Source organism: Sphaerodactylus townsendi, linkage group LG01, assembly GCF_021028975.2.
Source record: "Sphaerodactylus townsendi isolate TG3544 linkage group LG01, MPM_Stown_v2.3, whole genome shotgun sequence".
Classification (NCBI taxonomy): Eukaryota; Metazoa; Chordata; class Lepidosauria; order Squamata; family Sphaerodactylidae; genus Sphaerodactylus; species Sphaerodactylus townsendi.
The window spans coordinates 185247303-185272214 of NC_059425.1; the positions used below are offsets into that span (position 1 = coordinate 185247303).

The 24912-nt window shown below is 46.4% G+C and overlaps 1 protein-coding gene across 1 annotated transcript in view; it reads right to left on the reverse strand.

Annotated features, from left to right (window-relative positions):
- The window catches only part of PLEK (pleckstrin), a 36560-nt gene extending 14771 nt beyond the window's left edge, over window positions 1–21789 (reverse strand). The window contains exons 1-3 of the mRNA XM_048510808.1: window positions 21641–21789; window positions 7263–7418; window positions 855–1036 (exon numbers count right to left, since the gene is read on the reverse strand). Of these exons, the coding sequence (XP_048366765.1) occupies window positions 855–1036; window positions 7263–7418; window positions 21641–21700 (398 nt within the window). The 5' untranslated portion in view covers window positions 21701–21789. The remainder of the gene's footprint in view (window positions 1–854; window positions 1037–7262; window positions 7419–21640) is intronic.
- Window positions 21790–24912: the final 3123 nt, after the last annotated feature.

Consider the following 24912-nt stretch of genomic DNA (forward strand, 5'->3'; position numbering starts at 1 on the left):
ATACGCCACTGCTCAGCAGTATACTAGTAGCATAGAGTCCACCCTCCAAAGCAGCCATTTTCTCCAGGGGAACTAATCTCTGTTCTCTGGCCACTGGCTATAATCCTGGGAGACCTTCAGGTTGGCAAACTCCACCTCCCCCCTTCCCTTCAGCTTGCACTTTGAATACTGTAGATGTAAATGCACTTTGGGGTGGTGCTTTGGGAAGAGGAAGGCACATAATGCAGACACATAACTGCTTCCCCATTTTAAAATTCTGCTGCTTTTTTCCCCCAAGGAAAAAGTTCAAGTAAAGAGTTGCTTTACATGTAGTTGTGCATCACGGTATTTTCCATATGAGCCAATCAAAGGCAGCTCCATCTAATTGTTAACAATGTATTGCCGAAGGCTGTCATGGCCGGAATCACTGAGTTGTTGTGTGGCTTCCGGGCTGTATGGCCGTGCTCTAGTAGCATTTTCTCCCAACGTTTCGCCTGCGTCTGTGGCTGGCACAGATCTGTGTTCCTCTGAAGATGGCAATCACAGATGCAGGCAAAACGTCAGGAGAAAATGCTACTAGAACACGGCCATACAGCCCAGAAACCCCACAACACCCCAGTAATTGTTATCACTTTTGAACTGATTATTTCAGGTTGCCAGAGCTCGTTTGTGTACAGTCCAAGGCTCCTTCCGCACATGCAGAATAACGCACTTTCAATCCACTTTCACAACTGTTTGCAAGTGGGTTTTGCTATTCCGCACAGCTGCAAAGTGCATTGAAAGTGGATTGAAAGTGCATTATTCTGCATGTGCGGAAGAGGCCCAGCTGAGGGATTCTGCTGCAGCCAAACTGAGAGATCTTTTCGCCAACATACCCCAGGTTGATTGACGAAGGCAGCTTGATAGACTTGCGAGTAGATTTCCTGGAGAACCTTTTGCCGTCCACGATGCATTTGATGGCTTTCCTGATGTCTTTCACCCAAGCATCCCTCTCCTCGAGGTGCGAGGCTTGGAAGAAGTGGTCCTGCTGTTTGGCAGTGGTGAGCTTGACGACAAACTAGAACACAAGAACAAGCCAGCTGGGTCAGACCAGAGTCCATCTAGTCCAGCTCTCTGCTACTCGCAGTGGCCCACCAGGTGCCTTTGGGAGCTCACATGCAGGATGTGAAAGCAATGGCCTTCTGCTGCTGCTGCTCCCGAGCACCTGGTCTGTTAAGGCATTTGCAATCTCAGATCAAGGAGGATCAAGATTGGTAGCCATAAATCGACTTCTCCTCCATAAATCTGTCCAAGCCCCTTTTAAAGCTATCCAGGTTAGTGGCCATCACCACCTCCTGTGGCAGCATATTCCAAACACCAATCACACGTTGTGTGAAGAAGTGTTTCCTTTTATTAGTCCTAATTCTTCCCCCCAGCATTTTCAATGAATGCCCCCTGCTTCTAGTATTGTGAGAAAGAGAGAAAAATTTATCTCTGTCAACATTTTCTACCCCATGCATAATTTTATAGACTTCGATCATATCCCCCCTCAGACGTCTCCTCTCCAAACTTGAAGAGTCCCAAACGCTGCAGCCTCTCCTCATAGGGAAGGTGCTCCAGTCCCTCAATCATCCTCGTTGCCCTTCTCTGCACTTTTTCTATCTCTTCGATATCCTTTTTGAGATGTGGCGACCAGAACTGAACACAGTACTCCAAGTGCGGTCGCACCACTGCTTTATATAAGGGCATGACAATCTTTGCAGTTTTATTCTCAATTCCTTTCCTAATTATCCCCAGCATAGAGTTTGCCTTTTTCACAGCTGCCATGCATTGAGTTGACATTCCCATGGAACTATCAACTAAGACGCCCAAACTGGGACAGATGTTTGTCACAGTTAACGCCCATCCATTGAATGAATAGGAATATATTTTGGAGGCCAATCAATGCAAACAAACAACAAAACTGCCATGTCCCAAATGACCTGCTGAACTGGGCACGCTTGGGAACAGGGACTGAACCGAGGCACTTTCGCACATACCGAATAATGCACTTTCAATCCACTTAACGCACTTTGCCGCTGGATTTTACTGTGTGAAACAGCAAAATCCACTTGCAAACAATTGTTGAAGTGCATTGAAAGTGGATTGAAGCTAGTGGTTGATTGCATGGTTTTTACATATACTTCTATCTGTTAGAGAAAGAGACAGAAAATATTAACGAAGACTATTTGCTGAAAGGGTCGAAGGAAGAAATAAGGGACAAAGTAAAATTACTATGTGTTCTTTTTTTAGTAATGATTAAGTAAGATATATTATTTCGATATATAACTAATAGACTTAATTATAGAGGGGAAGTCAGAGAGAGGGAAGGGAAGGGGAGAAGGGGGAACAGAGGGTGGGGGGGTTTAATGATTACAGGAGTAGACAAATTTATGTATTAGATATTAAAGTTTTTATGTGTTATATGGAGTAGTGGACCAAACTGCTTTCATTTATTTAGTATTATCATCATGACTATTATTTGCAAATCTGTAAAAAGCGACATGTCTACTTTTGTCTTGTTTGAAATGCAATAAATATATTTTTTAAAAAGAAAGTGGATTGAAACTGCATTATTCTGCTTGTGCGAAAGTGCCCCTGGATATTCCAGGCTAGCCTGCTCTCGGCAGATCTCAGTAGCTTACAAGGGTCAGTTCTGGTTAGCACTTGGATGGGAGGCCACCAAGGAAGTCCAGGGTCACTATGCAGAGGAAGGTAATGGCAGTCGTGTACCTTGAAAACCCCTTGAAAACTGAGGGGAACAGACAGATACAACGCTGTCTTAATCCGGGTTAGACCTTTCCAAGATCACTGAAGTCAGTGGGCACAAATCCACATATTTATTTATTTATTACGTATTAGATTTTTAAAAAATCGCCCTTCCCTAAAAGGAGCAGCAGTGGCGTAGGAGGTTAAGAGCTCGTGTATCTAACCTGGAGGAACCAGGTTTGATTCCCTGCTCTGCCGCCTGAGCTGTGGAGGCTTATCTGGGGAATTCAGATTAGCCTGTGCACTCCCACACACGCCAGCTGGGTGACCTTGGGCTAGTCACAGCTTCTCGGAGCTCTCTCAGTCCCACCCACCTCACAGGGTGTGTGTTGTGAGGGGGGAAGGGCAAGGAGATTATAAGCCCCTTTGAGTCTCCTGCAGGAGAGAAAGGGGGGATATAAATCCAAACTCTTCTTCTTCTTCTTCTTCTTCTCACGGTGATTTACAGCTCAGTTAAAACAGTACGAAGTCATAACAAATACTTTAAAAACTCGTCCACTAAAATACATCTAATTCTAAAATATAAATAAACACAAAAGTGTCAGAAGCCATCAAATAGAAAACACCTCAGTCTCTACCTGTGCCACACAAATCATTTAGGTTAGGTGAAGCCCTGGCAGAAAGGACTGGCACAAGAGAGAAGGGGACAGAAAGGGAAGAAAAATTATAAGGAAAAAAACAGGAAAGGGAGGAGGGAGGGCAGGGGAGGAGGGGCTATTGAGGTATCAGTGTAGGTGCCTCACACACATGTCTGGTGGGATAGCTCTGTGCTACAGGCCCTACAGAACTGCATTTAACCCCCCAGGGCTCTGGTCTCTTTGGACAATGTTCCACCGGGCAAGTAGAACTCAAGAGAATGGCAACACATTTACTGAACCGAATGGGACTAGATTGCAAAAGTGCAGATGTCATGCTCAATTGTAACTATGGTTCCTTTTAGGAATGTTGGAACACTGGCCAGTTCGATGTATTGTCGAAGGCTTTCACGGCCGGATTCAACTGGTCGTGGTGGGTTTTCCGGCCTGGGTGGCCGTGGTCTGGTAGATCTTGTTCCTAACGTTTCACCTGCATCTGGTCACCCAGCAGGTATGTAGGAGTGCGGAAACACATCTGGTTCACCAGATAAGCCTCTGCCACTCAGGTGGAGGAGTGGGGAATCAAACCCGGTTCTCCAGATTAGAACCCATCTGCTGTTAACCACTACACCATGCTGCCTCACATAACAATGGTACTCCTCTATCATCCGCTGGAGGAGTGACTTGAAAGTGTCCACTTTCATGGTTCCTGGGCAGTCTGTACCCAGATGTGGTTATTCTATGTTCAGCCACAGAACAGTAATTAAATAAACTGCAGAATTGAGCCTCAGGAGTTGAATAGTGGTCGTGGTCAGGGATCTTGTGGATCTAGCATCGCCACGTTTTGGCTGGCATCTTCAGAGGTGTATCACAGAGGGAAGTGTGTAACAGACGTCCCTCCGTGATACACCCCTGAAGATGCCAGCCACAGATGCAGGGGAAACGTTAGGAACAAGATCTACCAGACCACGGCCACACAGCCCGGAAAACCCACCACAACCAACTGGCCAGTTCACTTCACATTCGGCTGCCAAGAAGAAAGAAAATCGGGGAGCAAAAACGGACTTTCTGTGCCCTGCACAATAATAAAATGAAACGACCAAACCCCAAAACAAATTACTTTTGAAGATTTGCAGTTCTAAATTGTAGGTTGTGTTATAGTTGAAAAAAAAACCCAGCAATGCACGGGATTACTTCTCATCTCACCTTTACTGTGAAACGCACAGTGTTTTTCCGGTCTCCGTGTGAAAACCAGTGGCATACACTCTGAGTCATTTGTGTGTGAACAGGAGGTGTGGTTTGAAACTGAGGCAAGCTGATTTTGAAGAAGTGTGGTGCGATTGTCACCTTCTGCCTGAATGGCTTGGGGGAGTGAGGGGAAACCCCATGTCCTTTCAAGCTCTGCACATCTGTCCCGGATGATGCTGTTTCAGGGTGGGGGAGAATCAACCCCAAAATAGCATCACTTTCAATGTTGTTTAAACTGGGAACCCCAGATTCTCCCTTTTAGGTGGATTTAAAAGGAGAATCTGGGCTCCCTAGTTTAAACACCATTGAAAATGATGCTGTTTGGGGGTGGATTCCAGCATCACTTGTTTAAACGAGGGAGCCCAGATTCTCCATTGAAACATTGAAAGTGATGCTGTTTCCCCCAATTGGAGGGACTGGATACAACACCATAAAATGTTTTTATAGCAGTAATAAAACATTTTGAAAGCATTTTGAAAATGTTTTCAAAAAATTATTTCTGCTGTGTGGCATGGCTTATTGCTGTGTTCAGATTTGTGAGTTGGGGCATGTTCTATAATGTGATGGTGACTTTGAAACAACCTGGTGTAAAAATTATTGATTGGTCACAGTGGGGGAGGCTGGCTGCCCCTGGGGGGCGCCAAACTCCAGTTTGCCTGGATACGCCACTGGGCGTAGCTACAAGGGGGGGTGCGCATTGCATTGGGCACGCGCCTGGGGGGGCATCAAACTCAGGTTTTGCCCAGGGCTCCAGTTTGCCTAGTTACGCCACTGCCCGGATCTGACCCCAAGGTTCCACCGTGTAATTTAGAATTCACCATTTTCCTATGTTGAAGGACAGCCAGGACCAATTGGCCACTAACAGCTATGTCAGTGATGGCGAACCTTTTCAAGACCGAGTGCCCAAATTGCAACCCAAAACCCACTTATTTATCACAAAGTGCCAACATGGCAATTTAAACTGAGTAGTGAGGTTTTAGTTTAGAAAAACCGGTTGACTCAGAGGTGTATGTTACTCTGAAGTAAGCTTGGTGGTAGTCAGTGGTTTTGCTTTGAAGCAACCGTGCAACTCTTCCAACGGGTGAATCATGATGCTAGGAGGGTTTACTCAGAAGCAAGCCCCGTTGCCAGCAACCGAGCTTACTCTCAGGTAAAGGATCGCGCTTTAGTTCTTCACATGAAAAGCAGTGAGGCTTAACAGCGCTTAACAGGGTTACCTACACTGCTATCCCAAAACTAGGTCTTAGGTTTAATGCTAATAATCTATCCCAGTGGCTCAGGCCAGCCTATCTGTGAGTATGGTGGGGGGAATGACTCTGTTTGCACGTGCCCACAGAGAGGGCTCTGAGTGCCACCACTGAGTGCCACCACTGAGCTATGTCAACAAGCAAACTAATTTCTCTTTTCTGCTTGCCACTTTTTGGGGGGTGGGGGGTATTTCTCTCGTTCCTAGCTCTGCCTTGGACTCTTTTTCCTCCCAGCTGAGGAACAGGTGATCTATCTACACAAGGGCCAACGCTGCAGCTGACTTTCAAGGACATTTCAAGTCAAGCGACAAGCAGATTGGCTTCCTCTGGTTTCCTCTGCCATTGGTTTCCTCTGCAGAGCCTTCCTTGGTGGTCTCCCATCCAAGTACCAACCCTGCTTAGCTTTTAAAATCTGCCAAGATCAGGCCATCTTCTGTCTGTATTGGTACTGGTATTTTAATTTATATACCGCCCTCCCCTAAAAGGCTCAGGGCGGTGTACAACATAATATACATCAAACATAGTAGAACAACAGCAATAATCATAGTATCAAATGGCAAAACAATCAAACCGTAATCGACATAACATCATAACATTTAAAAAAAACAATAAGCAACATCAGAAATCCCAGATATCAAATAACAGATAATCCATAATCATAACATAACAGAAAATGTAGGTGGCGAGTTTCCTATACGACTAAACTACACCCATGACCTAAGAATAAACAGTTATCAATGCAGTGTCAGTAAATTAAACTAAAGCCTGTAACTAATCTAAACCCAACATATCATTTGCTCCAACTATACCTAACATTAGCTACAAACTACTGGAAGTATTAGGTGGCTGACAGCAATTCAATCTGTCACTAACTGATATTGAATGCCCAAGATTTCAGAAATAACTGCCCTCAGTTACCTAGGTATCTTCCCCCATTTTTGGCATACTTTCAGTAAAGAAGAAGAAGAGTTGGATTTATATCCCCTCTTTCTCTCCTGTAAGGAGACTCAAGGGGGCTGACAAACTCCTTTCCCTTCTCCCCTCACAACAAACACCCTGTAAGATAGGTGGGGCTGAGAGAGCTCAGAAGAGCTGTGACTAGCCCAAGGTCACCCAGCTGGCGTGTGTTGGAGTGCACAGGCTAATCTGAATTCCCCAGATATGCCTCCGCAGCTCAAGTGGCAGAGCAGGGAATAAAGATTCCTCCAGATTAGAGTATACCTGCTCTTAACCACTGTGCCACTGCTGCTCAGTGGAGATCCATGAAGCTGTCAAATGATTGCATCAGATATTGGGATTTGGGCGACCAGTTCATCTACTGGTTTACTTCATGACAGGACAACAAATGCCTAAAACCCTTAGAGAACACCCCTCACCGTACTGCCTGCTTTCTCTGGCGTGCTCAGGAAACCACATATATGCTTACCATTCTCTTTCCAAAATCCTGGCAAGGACTCATAAGGGCACTTCCCTTCAGAGGGATCATTCCTTTCGGGCTGTTGTCTGTCTTCTTCTTAAAGTATTCGATCCCGTCTTCCGACAGCACCACCCACATCGGTTTCCAGGTGTTAAACATGCTCCCCTAGTGTCAAGCCAATTGAAATCACGTTATTTGCTCAGCCTGCCATGGCAGTCTAGAATAGAGACAGTTTACATCAGCCACAATCCGCAGTTAGTAACAATAGCAACTATACTGACAGCTATGTGTTTGCTTCCATCTGTCAGGCCTGGCCCCAGCCTAGCCTGGCATCAATTGGTTGGGGCCCACACCTGCAATTGCTGTTATCTGTGGCCTGTGGGCCATCCTGTTTCTCTCACTGGCCCTTTCCACACGGGCACTGAGCAGGGGTGCATTGACATAAGTTATGCCAATGCAACCCCTCCGGAACCGTTTGCACAGATGGTCCCGGTAGGGGCGCAGGGGAAGGCGTAGCCTTCGCACAGGCTGCGCTTTCCCCAACCAGCTTACCTGCTCCTGCTGGCTCCCGTCACATTGTTTAGGCCAGGGGACATGCCCTCCTGGCCAGAGCGAAGGCGCTGAAGATGGAGGGACACGCCCCCCCAGGCCTCCGCAACACGACGGGAGCCAGCAGGAGCAGGTAAGCCGGCTGGGGAAAGCGAGAGGGAAATGCCGCCTTCCAGCCACTGCCGTGCACACAGCAGCGGCTGGAAGGCGCTCCTTTTGAAAAACCTCGCTCGTGGAGCAAGGTTCCAAAGGGGCGTTTCCGTGCCACAGGGGAAACAGCACCTGCTGTTGCTGTTGCAGCAGCGCCTGCTATGCGAACGCCTCGCCAGGGACAGCGTTTTTGCTGTCCAAGGTGTGCTCTATTCTGCCCGTGCGGAAAGAGCCACTGCTTGTAACTAGTGAAATATACATGCCTCCACTATCCCAAAGGGCAGAATGAGCCCTATAGCTGTCTTTGGGCCGGAACACATAACACTACTGTTTTTAACACTGTTATTTTTTTATGCAACTAACTGTGGGAATAGGGGGAGGGGAAGTACTTGGAGGGGCAATGTTTGAAAATATATACGTGTTGCAAAGGTCTGAGTGCCAGCTCTGCCTTTTTTTCAGCCTAGGTGTTGACACAGTTCAAAAAACCTCTTGAACGTTTCCTGAGTCTCAATTATTGACTGGAGTAACAGGCCCTGACACCATTCCATGACAGCAAAGAAAAAGTACAGGATCTGGCCCTGGGTGTAGCAAGCAAGCCCTTCAGCGTTCGTTTTAAAATAAAATATTCCACATTATTTTGTTTGGCAGCCAATGTGGTTAGTGGTTAGAGTATCAGATGAGGAACTGGGAGACGCAGGTTTGAATCCCCACTCTGCCATGGAAGTTTGCTTGTTGACTTTGGGCTATTCACCAGCCCAGCCTACCTCACAGGGCTGTTGTGAGGATGAAAAAGAGGAGAGAGTATTGTAAGCCCTTACTACCTTCCATGAAACTACTCATTAAATCCAGTGGCATTGAGCAGTATTATCGTAATGAAAGTAAAAACACCCCCAAAATACAAAAAAAAAAATCAAACGGGCCCGAATTTTTCAGATATACCTGTATATTCAGGTATATCCGAATATGTTATTTGTCTTATTCGGGCGTACAGATAATGTTATGCCCAAATAAATCCAAATCTGAATTTTGCCGAATTTTTAGGGTATTTACCAAGTCTAGTGGTCAATAAGGTCAGGGCAGAGGTGGTTTGCTGTTGCCTGCCTCTGCATAGCAACCTGGTCTTCATTGGTGGACTCATCCAATCCCTATCCAGGGCAGACCCTGCTAAGCTTCCAAAGTCTGATGAGATTGGACTAGCCTGTGGCTTTACCTTGCAAAATGTGCACCCCAAACCAAACTTTACCAAACTTGGGGGGGGGGGGCATCATCAGGACAGTCCCTGGATCATACCCTGAAATTTTGGTGCCACTAGCTTTAAAAACCTGGAGGCCAAAATGTGAAAAAACACCCCAAAAATACAGAAAAAATCAGAGCCGAATTTTTCATATACCCAAATATTCAGGTGTATCCAAATATTTGTCTTATTTAGGCATATAGATAGTTGTATGCCCGAATAAATCCAAATCCGAATTTTACCATATTTTTAGGGTATTTACCAAGCCTAGTGGAGTCATCCTATCCAGGGCAGACCCTGCTAAGCTTCCAAAGTCTGGTGAGATTGGACTAGCAAGGGTCAGCAATGTCAGGGCAGAGGTGGTTTGTCGTTGCCTGCCTCTGCACAGCAACCCTGGTCTTCCTTGGTGGACTCATCCAAGTCCTATTCAGGGCAGACCCTGCTAAGCTTCCAAATTCAATAAGATTGGGCTATCCTGGGCCATCCACGTCAGGGCACCTGGAGGCCTAATCAGTAGAAATCATCCCTCTTCCTTCTTTCAACATAGCCCTGTATTCAACCAACATGCTGAAATGGGGAGAAGGCACAGGCATGCTGGTACACCTCCCCCACATTCCATGTTCAAGAGCACATCACAAAGAATGCAGGTATGCTCCTCTCCTCTTCATTAGCAATTTTTGGAAAGCAGAGTTTCAGATCATGGGTAGGAAACATGCATGTCAGCACTGTGTTCTCAAGCTAGTGGTCATAAGGAGGAGGGAGGGCTGCCACACATGCCTGTTTCCCCCCTCCATATGTTGTGAACACATGGAGGCGTCAAGTGCAGAAGGCTGTGTTCAGCCAATGTACACATGCTTGACACTCAACATGCATTAATTCTTTCCTTAAATTCAAGGCTGGTATAAATCAACACCTTCTGACCTGAATGGCCCAGGCTAGCCTAATCTCATCAGATCTTGGTAGCTAAGCAAAGTTTGCCTTGGTTATGAGTTGGATGGGAGACCACCAAGGAAGACCAGGGTTGCTATGCAGAGGCAGGATAACCACCTCTTCACCTCTGCCCTGACCTGTATGGCCCAGGCTAACCCGATCTCATCAGATCTCCAAAGTTAAGCAGGGACTCCCCTGATAAGTACCTGGACGTGTGATCACCTGAAAGTCCAGGGTTGCAACGCAGAGGTAGGCAAACCACCTCTGAGTGTCTCTTGTCCTGAAAATGTCATGAGGTCACTATAATTCAGTTGCAATTTGACAGCACTTTCTACCACCACCACACGAGCGGACACACCAACAATGCCAAACATTTACCCCCGGTATTGGTTCCCCATTTTATGTAGCTCTTTCCTACAAACAGAAGTACTGTTTGTGGTGTCTGTTGTGAGGAGAGGAGACTCCTTACAGTTGAGGAAAGTGGGGTGTACATTCAAAGTATTCGTCATCATACGTTGGCGCTTGAATTTCCAAAAGGAAGAAGAAATGTCATTTCCCGTTTACAAGCGCAGTACAAAAACAAATACTCCGCAAGGGTGTTTTACACTGGTACAGCCCCTGATCAAAAGACAGAAGTGGGGAATGGTTATCATTAGAACTCCCTGGTTCCAGACCACGTTCGCCTCAAGCAATGACAACACCCTAGCACGCCTTATTTATTAATGACAGCGACTGTCCAAAAGTGCACCAAACTAAACAAGCTTCTGGGAAGGGCAGCCCCCAAATGGCTTAGCAGCTGCATGTCTACTTTGTGCCTAGAAGGCCTCGGGTTCAGTCCCAGGCAGAGGTGGGATCCAGCAGGTTCTCACCAGTTCCCGAGAGTGGGTTACTCATTTTCTGTGTGTGCCGAAAGGGGGTTGCTAATTATTTGTATGTGCCGAGAGGGGGATACTAATTGGGTCCGCTTTTCCACCTCCACGCCCTCGCCTCCCCGAGAGGCATCCTGCCTTTGAACGTGAAGGTTTCATATAGCAATTGTGACTAATAATGTAACTCCCTGAACTGGGTTAATCCCTTTCAGGTACTGCAATTCATTGATTCTCAGCCTTTCGTACCTTTTATCTCACCAGTCTCTATCAAAGAACCTGTGTGTTTCACCATTGCTGTGTTCAGATTTGTGAGTTGGGGCGTTTTCTATAATGTGATGGTGATTTAGAAATGACCTGGTGCAGAAAAAAATTTGGGGGTCGTGGTGGGGTGGCTGCCCATGGGGGGGTGGGCATCCAAGTTGCCCAGGGCTCAGGTTTGCCTAGGTATGCTTCTGCCCCCTTTGCTGAGGGGGGGCTGGTGAGGGAACCTGTTACTAAAATTTTTGGATCCCACCACTGGTCCCAGGGATCTACAGTCAAAAGAATCAGGTTGCAGGTGATACTGAAGCCCTCTGTCTAAGACCCTGTACAGCTGCTGTTGGCCAGAGTAGGCAATACTGACCTTGATTGGACCAATGGTCCGGTACAATAGAGGGCAACTTCATAAGTTCAATTTAAAGTGAGTTAGGCCGAGAAAGAATGATTCACCCAAAGTCACCCACCAGTAGGGTTGCCAACTCCAGGTTGGGAAATTCCTGGAGTTTTGGGGGTGGAGCCAAGGGAAGGGGAAGTTTGGGGAGTAGAGGGTCCTCAGCCTGGATGGGTGACATCACCCTAGATATGTCCCTTGGAGATATACTCCTTGCAGGGTTGTTGTGAGGATAAAATGGAGAAAGACACTTTGGAGGAAATAAGAAAGCTATAAATGCCCCGGGTGCCATTTGACTGGGCGTGTCCTGGATGCCCCTTGCAAGTCAGGAAGTCTACCAGTGCCAGCCACAGAACCTCCTCCTCCTGCTCCTTCAGGCTGAGCCCTGCCAGCCTCCACTTCCTGCTGCCACCTGGGCTGCTGCTGGTGGCCTCCTGGACTTGGAGGCTCCCTACCCCACTAGGGGTTGGGCACACAGGCAGTGGCATACCGCTAATGGGAAAATGGGGTAACCCATGTCCCCGGGTGCATGGGGTCCGGCGACCCGGCTAGCGTTCGGTGGCTCCCCCACCTCACATAGTGTTTGTTGTGGGGGGGAGGGGGAGGGAAAGGAGATTGCAAACCCCTTTGAGTCTCCTTACAGGAAATGCCCGTGTGGCATGGGTTCTGTGGAAACAATATCTCATATGCTGTTGAATTGTCCTTTTTATGAGATAGGTAGGAAGAAGCACATAATCCCCTTCCTGCATGGACGTGAAGGCATGACAGATAAACAGAAGGTTATATATCTTTTAAACAGCCACAACTGCGAGCTGTTGGAAGCGGTGGCTAAATTTTTAAATGGTGTTATTTTAACTCGTCAGAAGTTGTAAAGGCTGTTATTATCTTGCAATGTTAATGTTAAACTACTTATATGCCATTAAAGGTATTCGAAATCGAATCGAGTCTCCTTACAGGAGAGAAAGGTGGGGGGGGGGGGGATATAAAACCAAACTTTAAAAATAAAAATGCAGTCCCGTCTGTAAATCAACATTACATCTCCTTGTGGGAGGCTGGTCTCAGGGGGTTGCAGGGTTTGGAATGTAGTTTGCTTGAGTTTTGAGACCCATAAGCTGCACGCTTCAGCTAGCAGGACGAAGTCTTTATACAGTACATCGAAAGTTTCCCTATAACGAAATCCCCTCTTGCAAACTAAGAACAGGAGAAATGAAACCACAAGATACAGCCCTGTTAATATTCATACCCACCCTTTGTGGGTGGATAACTACCACACATTTCCTTTTCAGTGAACAACATGACCTTTAATACAAGTTTTTCATATTAGCGACTTAGAAAATATACATTCTGAGAATTATGGGTTGCTTAAATGTCTGCTGCTTCAGCTCACAGTCCGTTCACCAATTACAAAGAGCTGTTTTTCGTCCATTCAGTCAAGCTGTTTGTGGACAGTTTTGGCCAGTTTGTGGGGTGAATGTTGGTGGATTCAAACAATAGAGTGCAGCAGAGTCGGCAGAGTCTTAGCATTGCTAACCACCATGTGGAGGTTGAAGTTCTCCTGGAATGACAACTGACCCCCAGACAACAGGGATCACTTCCCCTGGAGGAAATCACAGCTTTGAAGGGCAAACTCTATGGTAACACATCTCTATGGGCAGACTCTGTGGTGTCACCTCCCCAGGCTTCACCACTAAATCTCTAGGCATTTTTTCGGGCCAGAGTGGGCAACCCTCACCCATGCACATTTTCTCATTTCCCACAGAACTCTTGCCACAGCACTCCAGTCATATCAACACTAAGGCCCCTTCCGCACACGCAAAATAATGCGTTTTCAAACCACTTTCACAACTGTTTGCAAGTGGATTTTGCCATTCCGCACAGCTTCAAAGAGCACTGAAAGCAGTTTGAAAGTGCATTATTCTGCATGTGCGGAATGAGCCTAAGAGAATGGTTGGAGTGACAGAATAGTATCTGAGGAACCAGGTTTGAATCTCCATTCTGGAGCAGCAATGGCGTAGTGGTTAAGAACAGGTGTACTCTAATCTGGAGGAACTGGGTTTGATTCCCCGCTCTGCCGCTTGAGCTGTGGAGGCTTATCTGGGGAAATCAAATTAGCCTTTGCACTCCAACACACACCAGATGGGTAACCTTGGGCTAGCCACAATTATTTTGAGCTCTCTCAGCCCCACCTACCTCACAGGGTGTTTGTTGTGAGGGGGGAAGGGAAAGGAGTTTGTCAGCCCCTTTGAGTCTCCTGCAGGAGAGAAAGGGGGGTATAAATCCAAGCCTTCTTCTTCTTCTATGAAACTCACTTGGGCTGGTCACGCTTCCAGCCTAATCCACTTCGCAGGGGTGTTGTTATGAGGACAAAATGGATGAGAAGAGAAGCATGTCAGCCACCATGGCTGCCCTTAGGGATAATGGTGGGGTATAAATGAAGTAAATAAATCAATGAACTGAGGACACCATTATGCCAGTGATGTTAAACACTATATATTTTCCCCCAGAGTCTCACTGTTCAGTATTATTTGGAGCCCATTTTACTGACATACAAGAACGTAGGTAAGGGGGGGTTCTCGAGTTCAACCCCCCCCCCATTCATGTCCGAAGCTCCGCCCACCCGTTTGTGGGTTTTTAAAACATTTTTAGTGTTTTTCGGTTTTTGGCCTGCAGGGGGCACATTGTTTAGGCTAGCAGTACCCAACTTTCAGGGATTGTTTGTGAGAATCTCCTTATGATACTACCCACCAGGACCCACCAGGTGCCTTTGGGAGCTCACATGCAGGAGGTGAAAGCAATGGTCTTCTGCTGCTGCTGCTCCCGAGCACCTGGTCTGTTAAGGCACTTGCAATCTCAGATCAAGGACGATCAAGATTGGTAGCCATAGATTGACTTCTCCTCTATAAATCTGTCCAATCTCCTTGTAAAGCTATCCAGGTTAGTGGCCCTCACCACCTCCTGTGGCAGCAGATTCCAAACACCCATCACACGTTGCGTGAAGAAGTGTTTCCTTTTATTAGTCCTCATTCTTCCCCCCCAGCATTTTCAATGAATGCCCCCTGGTTCTAGTATTGTGAGAAAGAGAGAAAAATTTCTCCCTGGCAACATTTTCTACCCCATGCATAATGTTATAGACTTCAAGCATATCCCCCCTCAGACGTCTCCTCTCCAAACTAAAGAGGCCCAAACGCTGCAGCCTCTCCTCATAAGGAAGGTGCTCCAGTCCCTCAATCACCTTCGTTGCTCTTCTCTGCACTTTTTCTATCTCTGCGATATCCTTTTTGAGATGTGGCGACCAGAACTGAACACAGGACTCCAAGTTCTGACTGTAACAAATTCTGACTATAACTATTTCATGTCCTCGTCTGAAAGGGACCTATGCTCCATCTTGGAAGGAGACGCATGCTCTTATTCAGGAGTGGCTGGTGGAAGGGTTTATTTTCCCAGGTGCCCTAGTGCTTAATGAAGCTGGGGCAAATTCCTGCGCTCCAGACTTCACAGACTTCATAAGATCACATGGTGACTGTCCTGATTGTCCATCAAACAAAGATCATTTGGTGGGGGCACGAGACAGGGTCTTTTTGGTGGCAGCCCCACCATTATGGAACAACATCTCATCGACAAAATTTCCTTTTTTTTCCCTCAGGGCATCTTGATCCAAACCCTTTTTGCACAAGTCTCAATCGAGGCATAGCAAATTCTTCCGCTTGGTTACACAGCAAAACTGAGAAAAGTCATCCCTGAATTATCTTGCTAAATGAATACTCCCCCCAACCCAGGGGAGGAGAAAATGTTAAAAAAAAAAAATAGTTTCCCTGCAACTTCCTCATTGATTACTTCTCTTTTCTTTTGAGTCTGTTACACCGCATGTCTGTCATGGAATGATTTCCCTCAACGGCTGAGCGTTCAGAACCAGCCGATGTCCTGCAGGCAAATCAAGCCTGAACTTCACTGCATGAAAAAGAATTCCTCGTAGCCTTAAGTTCTTCTGATTTATGGACAAAAGCTACATGACAGTGATTTCATCAGATGAGTCTACTCGCACGGGTGCCAAACTCGCGGCCCTCCAGATGTTATGGACTACAGTTCCCATCAGCCCCTGCCAGCATGGACAATTGGGGCAGGGGGCAGCATAGCAGGGGCTGATGGGAATTGTAGTCCATAACATCTGGAGTGCCAAAGGTTCGCCATCGCAGGTCTGGGCATTTCCTGAACACCCTATAAGCACATTCTTATTTGCATCTATTTCCACCTTAATGTTATATATTTTTTAAAAAATCACTCTGGCCATTTCCGCACGGCCACGCTGGGGATTGGGTCGGCATACATGACGCCGACTCAAACCCCCTCTCGGACCATTTGGTAACCGTAACAGTCCCGGGTTATGGGGAAGACAGCTGTTGTGCCTCTCTGGCGCTAGGTTGCGCTACAGGAACCAGTCTTAATATGTCCTTCCCGGCTTCCGACGCGTTACACAGGCCAGGGGACATGCCCCCCCGCCCTGTGCGACAGCTTGGAAGTTGCACGGCGGAGGGGCGTGTCCCCTGGCCTGTGTGACGTGCCGGAGGCCGGAGGACATGGTAAGGCATTTGGGAAAGGGGGGGAATGGCACCTTCCAGCCGCTGCCGTTTGCACGGGGAGCGAGGTTGGGAAACAGCGCCTTCACACCGCTGGGGGGAGCGAGGGCGGCGCGACTGCGATGCAGCTGCACCACCCATGCGAACAGCTCCCTAGGGATGGCGTTTTTGCCATCCCTAGGGCGCTGTTATTGGCCTGGGCAGGAAAGGGCCTCTGGTTCTCATTAAGTCAGTCAGTTTTCTTGTTGTTGTTCAGGGTCATCAGTGACATGAGCTGGAACTCTCAGCTGCCCATTCTGTGAGAACAAAACAGTCCTTGCATATGAAAAGTCTGAGTTTGGATTTATATCCCCCTTTCTCTCCTGTAAGGAGACTCAAAGAGGCTCACAATTTCCTTTCCCTTCCTTCCCCCCGACAAATATCCTGTGAGGTGGGTGGGGCTGAGACAGTTCTGAAAAATTCAAGGTCACCCTTCTGGCATGTGTTGGAGTGCACGAACTAATTTGGCTCACCAGATAAGCCTCCACAGCTCAAGTGGCAGAGGGGGAATCAAAGCTGGTTCTCCAGATTAGAGTGCACCTGCTCTTAACCACTACGCCACGCTGGCAAATACGTGGGGATTTATTCACTGACCCACCTGCAGTACCATCCAAAACAGAGCTACACCCTTTTGAGCTTATTAACATCTGTAGGCTTCGGAAGGAGTAACTTTGACCTGCCCTGGATAGCCCAGGATAGTCTAGGAAGCTAAGCAGGGTCAACCCTGGTTAATATTTGCATGGGAGACCACTGAGAAAATCCAGGGTCACTATGTAGAGAGAGGCAATGGCTAAGTACCTCTGCCCTGACCTGCTTGGCCCAAGCTAGCTTGATCTTGGAAGCTAAGCAGGGTTAATAGTTGGATGGGAGACCACCAAGAAGAAGAAGAAGAAGAAGAAGAGTTTGGATTTATATCCCCCCTTTCTCTCCTGCAGGAGACTCTAAGGGGCTGACAATCTCCTTGCCCTTCCCCCCTCACAACAAACACCCTGTGAGGTGGGTGGGGCTGAGAGAGCTCCGAGAAGCTGTGACTAGCCCAAGGTCACCCAGCTGGCGTGTGTGGGAGTGCACAGGCTAATCTGAATTCCCCAGAGAAGCCTCCACAGCTCAGGTGGCAGAGCTGGGAATCAAACCTGGTTCCTCCAGATTAGATACACGAGCTCTTAACCTCCTACGCCACTGCTGCCAAGGGTGGCTATGCAGAGGCAGGCAACGGCAAACCGCTTCTATCTGACCTGGTAGCCCAGGCTAACCTGATCTTGTCAGATCTTAGAAGCTAAGCAGGGTTAATACTTGGATGAAAGACCACCAAGGAAGTCCAGGGTCGCTATGCAGCAGCAGACAAAGGCAAAACTCCTCTGCTTTAACTTGGAAGATCCAGGCTAGCATGATCTTGTCAGATGTTTGACCCTAGTACTTGACATTTGGGGCCTAGTCCTTGGGGCCTGGAGATCTCCCGGGATTAGAACTAACCTCCTGGTGACAGAGATCAGTTCCCCTGGAGAAAATAGCTTCATTGGAGGGTGGACTCCGTGGTCTGGTACCCATTGAAATCCTGCCCTCCTCAAGGGATGGGAGACCATCAAGGAATTCCTGGGTTGCTACACAGACGCAGGAAATGGCAAACCAACTCTGAATGGTGGATTCTGCACACCGTAAATATAATGTCTTTAGGACCTTATAAAAAGATCTGTGCTGGGATTGTGTGTTCCCATAGCACAGGAGAACACAAGCATTGTCAGTCAAAGCAGATATTTTTCCCTCCTGCTGCATGGAGCTCTTGTCAATTTCACAGTGCGCCCGCCACTGTGTGTGCCGCAGGAGTTTCTCTGTGGAGATTACCCACAAAGGTTTCCTCTGCTTGCAGCTCATCTGTGTGCTATTTCACTGTCGAAAGTAGATGAACAAAGCTTGTTTAGCCCAGCGATCCCGTGCACGTGTTGTTTTTCCTTTCTTTTTTTTGTTTTGTGGGGGCTGATCTGCAAAGCTATGGCAACACAAGTATGCGCATATCGCAGCTTCTCGAGTTGGGTCCCTGTAGCTTCACAGACAGCCCCCTCAAAACAAAACAAGGGAAAAACAACACGTGCTCAGGATCGCTGTGGATCTGTGCCTGTCTCTACATAGTGGCCCTGGATTTTCTTGGTGGTCTCCCATGCAAATATCTATCTATCTATGCTGGGGATCATTAGGAAAGGAACTGATAATAAAACTGCAAAGATTGTCATGCCCTTATATAAAGCAGTGGTGCGACCGCACTTGGAGTATTGTGTCCAGTTCTGGTCGCTGCATCTCAAAAAGGATATTGAGGAGATAGAAAAAGTGCAGAGAAGGGCAACCAGGATGATTGAGGGACTGGAGCACCTTCCCTATGAGGAGAGGCTGCAGCGTTTGGGACTCTTTAGTTTGGAGAGGAGGCGGCTGAGGGGGGATATGGTTGACGTCTATGAAATTATGCATGGGGTAGAAAATGTTGACAGAGAGAAATTTTTCTCTCTTTCTCACAATACTAGAAGCAGGGGGCATTCATTGAAAATGCTGGGGGGGGGGGAATTAGGACTAATAAAAGGAAACACTTCTTCATGCAACGTGTGATTGGTGTTTGGAATATGCTGCCACAGGAGGTGGTGATGGCCACTAACCTGGATAGCTTTAAAAGGGGCTTGGACAGATTTATGGAGGAGAAGTCGATCTATGGCTACCAATCTTGATCCTCCTTGATCTCAGATTGCAAATGCCTTAACAGACCAGGTGCTCAGGAGCAGCAGCAGCAGAAGGCCATTGCTTTCACCTCCTGCATGTGAGCTCCCAAAGGCACCTGGTGGGCCACTGCGAGTAGCAGAGAGCTGGACTAGATGGACTCTGGTCTGATCCAGCTGGCTTGTTCTTATGTTCTTATGTTCTTATGTTCTTATCGCTGGGCTGAACAAACTTTATTCGCCTATTTTGTACAGTGAAATAGCAAACGGATAAGCTGCAAGCAGAGGAAAACTCCATGGGGATACTTTACTGAGAATCTCTTGCAGCACACACATTGGCTGGCGTGAGCAGCAGGAACAAAAGCAGGAGGGGTGTTGTGTGGTTTCCGGGCTGTATGGCCGTGTTCTGGTAGCATTTTCTCCTGACGTTTCGCCTGCATCTGTGGCTGGCATCTTCAGAGGATCTGATGGTAGTTAAAGCAATATATACCTGTGGAATGTCCAGGGTGGGAGAAAGAACCATTGGCCTGTTAACAGGCGTAAAGGGTGCAGTTAGCAAGCTTGATTTGCATGTGTTGGATAGGATCCATCCAAAAGTAAGAGGGTTGGTTAGGAGAAATAAAGCATTTCCTGCCTGCTGGAATAAAGCATTTCCCGCTCAGCAGACAGGAATCATCCTCAACCCTGGGTTGGGGAGGGAAAGATCACTCGTTTAGTAATCTTTGAAAAACCCGGGTTGAGAGAAATATGACTGAACTCATTTTGCGGAAGAGAGATGCGCAAGGTTCTTCCCCAAAATGCTATTTATAATCTCCTGAAGACATTATGTTTGTGCTGTGTGGAATTCACCAATGCCAGGTGCCTTGAAAACCCCACGAGGGGGTGTCAAAAGCTGGCTGATATTTGACAGCACTTTTCACCACAAATATTGCATGAGATTGTACTGCTAGAAAGATGAAGACCCGAAGTGCGGAAACGAGGGGAAAATGGGGAGAGTCCACCCCTGCTTGGGACACTCGAACCAACTATGAAGTGTTTTCTCTGACAAAGTCAATGAGTTTTTATTCAATCACTATGTGAAATATGAAAACGTTTGTGTTAAGGTAATCTATAGCATTTGATAATGACAAGCAAGAGAACCAGACAACTCACGGGGACTTTCCTGCCCACTCCCTGGAGACACTCCCTTCCATTTTGAGGGGGGTGGGGGGGGTCACATTTGTTTTTGAAGACCCCACCCCCACCCCCACCGCCATCTTAACTCAGCCCCACTCTCTAAGGCTGATTCCGCATGGGCCCCAAACAGTGGTGTGAAAATGGTGTAAAAGGGTTTAAAACAGTGTAAGAGGCTTTATACCGTTTTCACACTGTTTTCACACCGCTGTTTTTGGCTCATGCGGAATCAGCCTAAGTTTTTTCTTTCTGCTGGGAAGAACCAGGTTCAGAATAAAATATAGGATAGGTCCTACATATGCTGTAGATATATACAATGTACATATAAACTGCTGGAGATTAAGGGCAGGCAGGGCGGGATATAAATAAATAAATACATACATACATACATACATACATACATACATACATACATACATACATACATACATACATACATACATACATACATACATACATACCAAGTAAGTCAAAATAAGTACAGTGTCTTAGATTAATTTCTTGTTCTAAAGATGCTTATGTCTTATTTCTTAGGATGCCTTTATTTTTCTGTGTGTTCTGCTCCGTCTTCCAAACAAAAACTTTGTTAATGTCTTACTTTCGGGGGATGCCTTATATTTCGCACTTCAGCAAAACCTCTACTACGTCTTATTTTCCGGGGATGTCTTATATTCGGGGAAACAGGGTACATACATACATATATACATACATACATACATACATACATACATACATACATACATACATACATACATACATACATACATACATACATACAAATTTACCTCAGGAGGTTTAGATTTTCATAGTTCTGAATCACTGTGTGCACTCAGGAAAAAACCACTCCCTGTTTTTGAGCAGTCTGGAACATTACCATGGGTTACAGTACAATCCTTAGCAGAGCTTAGAAAGGCTTAACACTTCTTAGGATTTCACTATAGGGGAAACTTTGTATGCCCTGCGTAAAGACCTTGTCCCACTAGTTGAAGCTTGCGATTTATGACTCTCAAAGTTCAAGCAAACAACGTTTCACATATTTACATCCTTTATCACCTCCCTGTTTCCTCCAAAGTACTCGTCTGTGTTTTATCTTTATAAAACCCGCGTGAGGTGGGCTAGGCTGAGTGAGTGGTCCAAGTTCACCCAGAAAGCTTCTGTGGCAGAGTAGGGGGTTCCTACTCTAACCACTAGACCAGGGGTCAGCAACCTTTACCACCCAAAGAGCCATTGGACCCATTTTCCACTGCCCCGAAGATCTACTGAGCCAGAGAGGCGACTCCGCATGAAGCGGCCTCCAGTTTGGCCCCTCCACTCACCTTTCCTGGAGGGACACGCCCATGCTACCCTCCAACCTCCAGGCCACGCGGAGCCGCAGTATAAGGCTGAAAGAGCCGCATGTGGCTCCAGAGCCGCAGGTTGCAGACCCCTGCACTAGACTATGCTGGGACTTGGGAACTCAGGATTCCTAACCATTAAAATAAAAATGATATATTTTTTTTTGCCAGAGAAGTCTGCACATACCTTCTTCACGAGGTACCCTTCCCGAATGCGTCTGGGTTCGCTCTCTGGTTCTTGCTCCATCCCTGTTTGTCCTCTCAGGTCTTACGCAGCCACCAGTTCAAACGCTTTTGACAAGCTGGGGTTTTGCGTACTGGCTGCCTACACTCGCCACTTTCATAAATTCCCCCGCTTGGTAATCACATGAAAGCATACCCAGTTTCCCCTTCCGGGAGAAGGAAATGGGGAACCAGATGTAAACACTCAGTTAAACGTTTTTTTTTTTCCTGTGCTAAGCCTGCAGACCAACCATAAATGAAAGTAAACGGGCATTGTTTGTTCTAAGGGGGTGGGGGTGTCCCAAAACAAGATTTTCTTGGTACATAAGGAAAGCATATTGAAACTAGTTGAAGAAGCACGCTGGTACATGTGTTGAGGAAAGCATATCAAGAAGATTCAAGAAGCCTGCTGGCAGAGTTATACGTTTGCTGAAATCCCCCCTCCAAAAAAAAACCCCTCCTGAAATCATGACAAATAAATAGAAGAAGAAGAAGAAGAAGAAGAAGAAGAAGAAGAAGAAGAAGAAGAAGAAGAAGAAGAAGAAGAAGAAGAGGAGGAGGAGGAGGAGGAGGAGGAGGAGGAGGAGGAGGAGGAGGAGGAGGAGGAGGAGGAGGAGGAGGAGTAGTTTGGATTTATATCCCACCTTTCTGTCTTGTAAGGAGACTCAATGTCAAGCTCCTTTCCCTTCCTCTTCCCACAACAGAAACCTTGTGAGGTAGGTGTGGCTGAGAGAGTTCCAAAGAACTGTGACTAGCCCAAGGTCACCCAGCAGGAATGTAGGGCCCTTTCTGCACAGGCGGTAAAGAGTGCCCCAGGGATGCTAAAAACAGCGTACTTGGGGAGAGCCAGACAGTCAGCCACATCGCAAGAGATCTATAGCCGGCCTCGCAACCCTCGAAGTTGTGCAAAGATCGCTATTTCCAAACCTCGCTCCCCCAGCCGGTATTTCTCGGAAGGTTCGCCTTCCAAACCAAGCTGTGTGAACGGTGCAGCTGGAAGTTGAATGTTACTCGCGACTGTCCCTGAACGCTTACCTCGTCTCCTGGCTTCCGGCTCATCTCAGAGGCCAGGGGACACGCCAATGTGATTTGTATCCAATGTGATTTGTATCAATAGGAGTATAGTGTCAAGATCGAGGGGTGTCGTTGTGCCTCTCTGTTTTGCATTGGTTAGACCTCACCTGGAATATTGTGTACAGTTCTGGGCACCGCAATTCAAGAAGGATATTGACAAGCTGGAACAGGTCCAGAGGAAGGCAACCAAAAGGGTAAAAGGTCTGGAATCCATGCCCTGCATGGAGAGATTTAGGGAGCTGGGTATGTTTAGTTTGGTGAAGAGAAGGTTAAGAGGTGACATGATAGCCATGTTTAGATATTTGAAGGGATGGCATGTCGGTGAGGGAGCAAGCTTGTTTTCTGCGGCTCCAGAGACTAGCACCAGGAGTAATGGGCTCAAGGTGAAGGAAAAGGGATTCCACCTAAACATCAGGAAAAACTTCCTAACAGTAAGGGCTGTTTGGCAGTGGAATGCACTACCTTGGACTGTGGTGGAGTCTCCTTCTTTGGAGGCTTTTAAGCAGAGGCTGGATGGCCTTCTTTGATTCTGTGTTCCTGCATTGCAGGGGGTTGGTCTTGATGGCCTTTGGGGTCTCTTCCAATTGTATGATCCTATGATCCCATGATTCTATTTATTAATCAACAATAAAAAGTTATAGAGAAACATGGTAGGTTTTGTTTTCTAACATGGCATGACTAGAACATGGCATGGTGGGAAATTTCAGCTCAGATTGAGAGAAAAGTACCCGTATGAAGCCAATATAAATTATATCTACAACCTGCGAGGCTGATGAAGCCATCGAAAAATGCGGATTAGGCGCAATGTGTTTTCCTCCTTGCGTTTAAAAGAATTTGGACTTATGCCTGTGCACAATTTTGGACTTATTATTGAATATGTACAGAATACTTACCTGAGTGGATTTATATAAAATGTTGATGGATCAAGATGAACTGAATATATATTTATGTGTATAGACAGACAGACAGACAGACAGACAGACAGACAGACAGACAGACAGACAGACAGACAGACAGACAGACAGACAGACAGACAGACAGACAGACAGACAGACAGACAGATAGATAGATAGATAGATAGATAGATAGATAGATAGATAGATAGATAGATAGATAGATAGATAGATAGATAGATATGTATTTATTACGGCCTTTTGGCCAGCCAATATGTGTATATATGTTTTCGCATTGATTGAATACTTACCTTATGGATGTTGAACTGACGGGAGAGCATGAACTAAATACTTACCTGAACTAATATGGATGACCCTGAATCTATTTGTTATAATTGTTAAAAATAAGTTGAACTTACCTGTTGGATGGTGTTGACAAGAAATGATTGTATTCATAGCTAATGCAATATTTAAAAAAATATAAGCAATGATATAAACTCATGTATATAGATATACGCATTTGAAAAATTAGTTATAGCCAGAGTGCAACAGTAGTTGTGGTCTTATTATTAAGGTTTTGTTTTCTGCCTTGATTCGATTAGAGCACAGGTGTCAAACTGTAGTCCATAACATCTGGAGGGGCATGAGTTTGACACCTATGGATTAGAGCTTCCAGAGGCAATGGGGACTCTGAGGCACAATGTTGTGGAGTCATATTTAGATGACAATAAATATTGCAACTGGTAAAAATTGCCCTTCTATATAAGGTAGCTTAACTCTATGACTACATATAAGCAAAGACCTCATTTTCCCAAGGACTTTTAGGCCCCCTCCCCAAAAACACTAAACAGTATTTGGAGGCGGAATTTCTGAACCCCCCAGAACAAAAGAGCAACACATATGCAGTCCTTGCATTTTAAAAAATTGCTTGCAAAAATCCTACTGCTGTCAAGTTGTACTGAAAATGCCCACATGAGGCAGATAGTCGCAGTCTTGCACAATGACAACAGCGCCCTCTTCTGGCGACTAAAGCAATGGGACACTAGAACGTTTTCTTTTTCTTCTTCCTGTAGTCTATATTGGTAGGATATAAGAAAACTGAACATTCATATATTGGAAGATATAAGAAAATTGGACATACTAAAAGGTTCTGCCCCTGTAATAATGACAGTGCGGAAACGCTTATGCATTCCTTATTCGAATGTCCCAGACATGGAAAGACTAGGTTAAATTATAAGGATATGATTTTGGCGAGCTGTTTACAATTGCC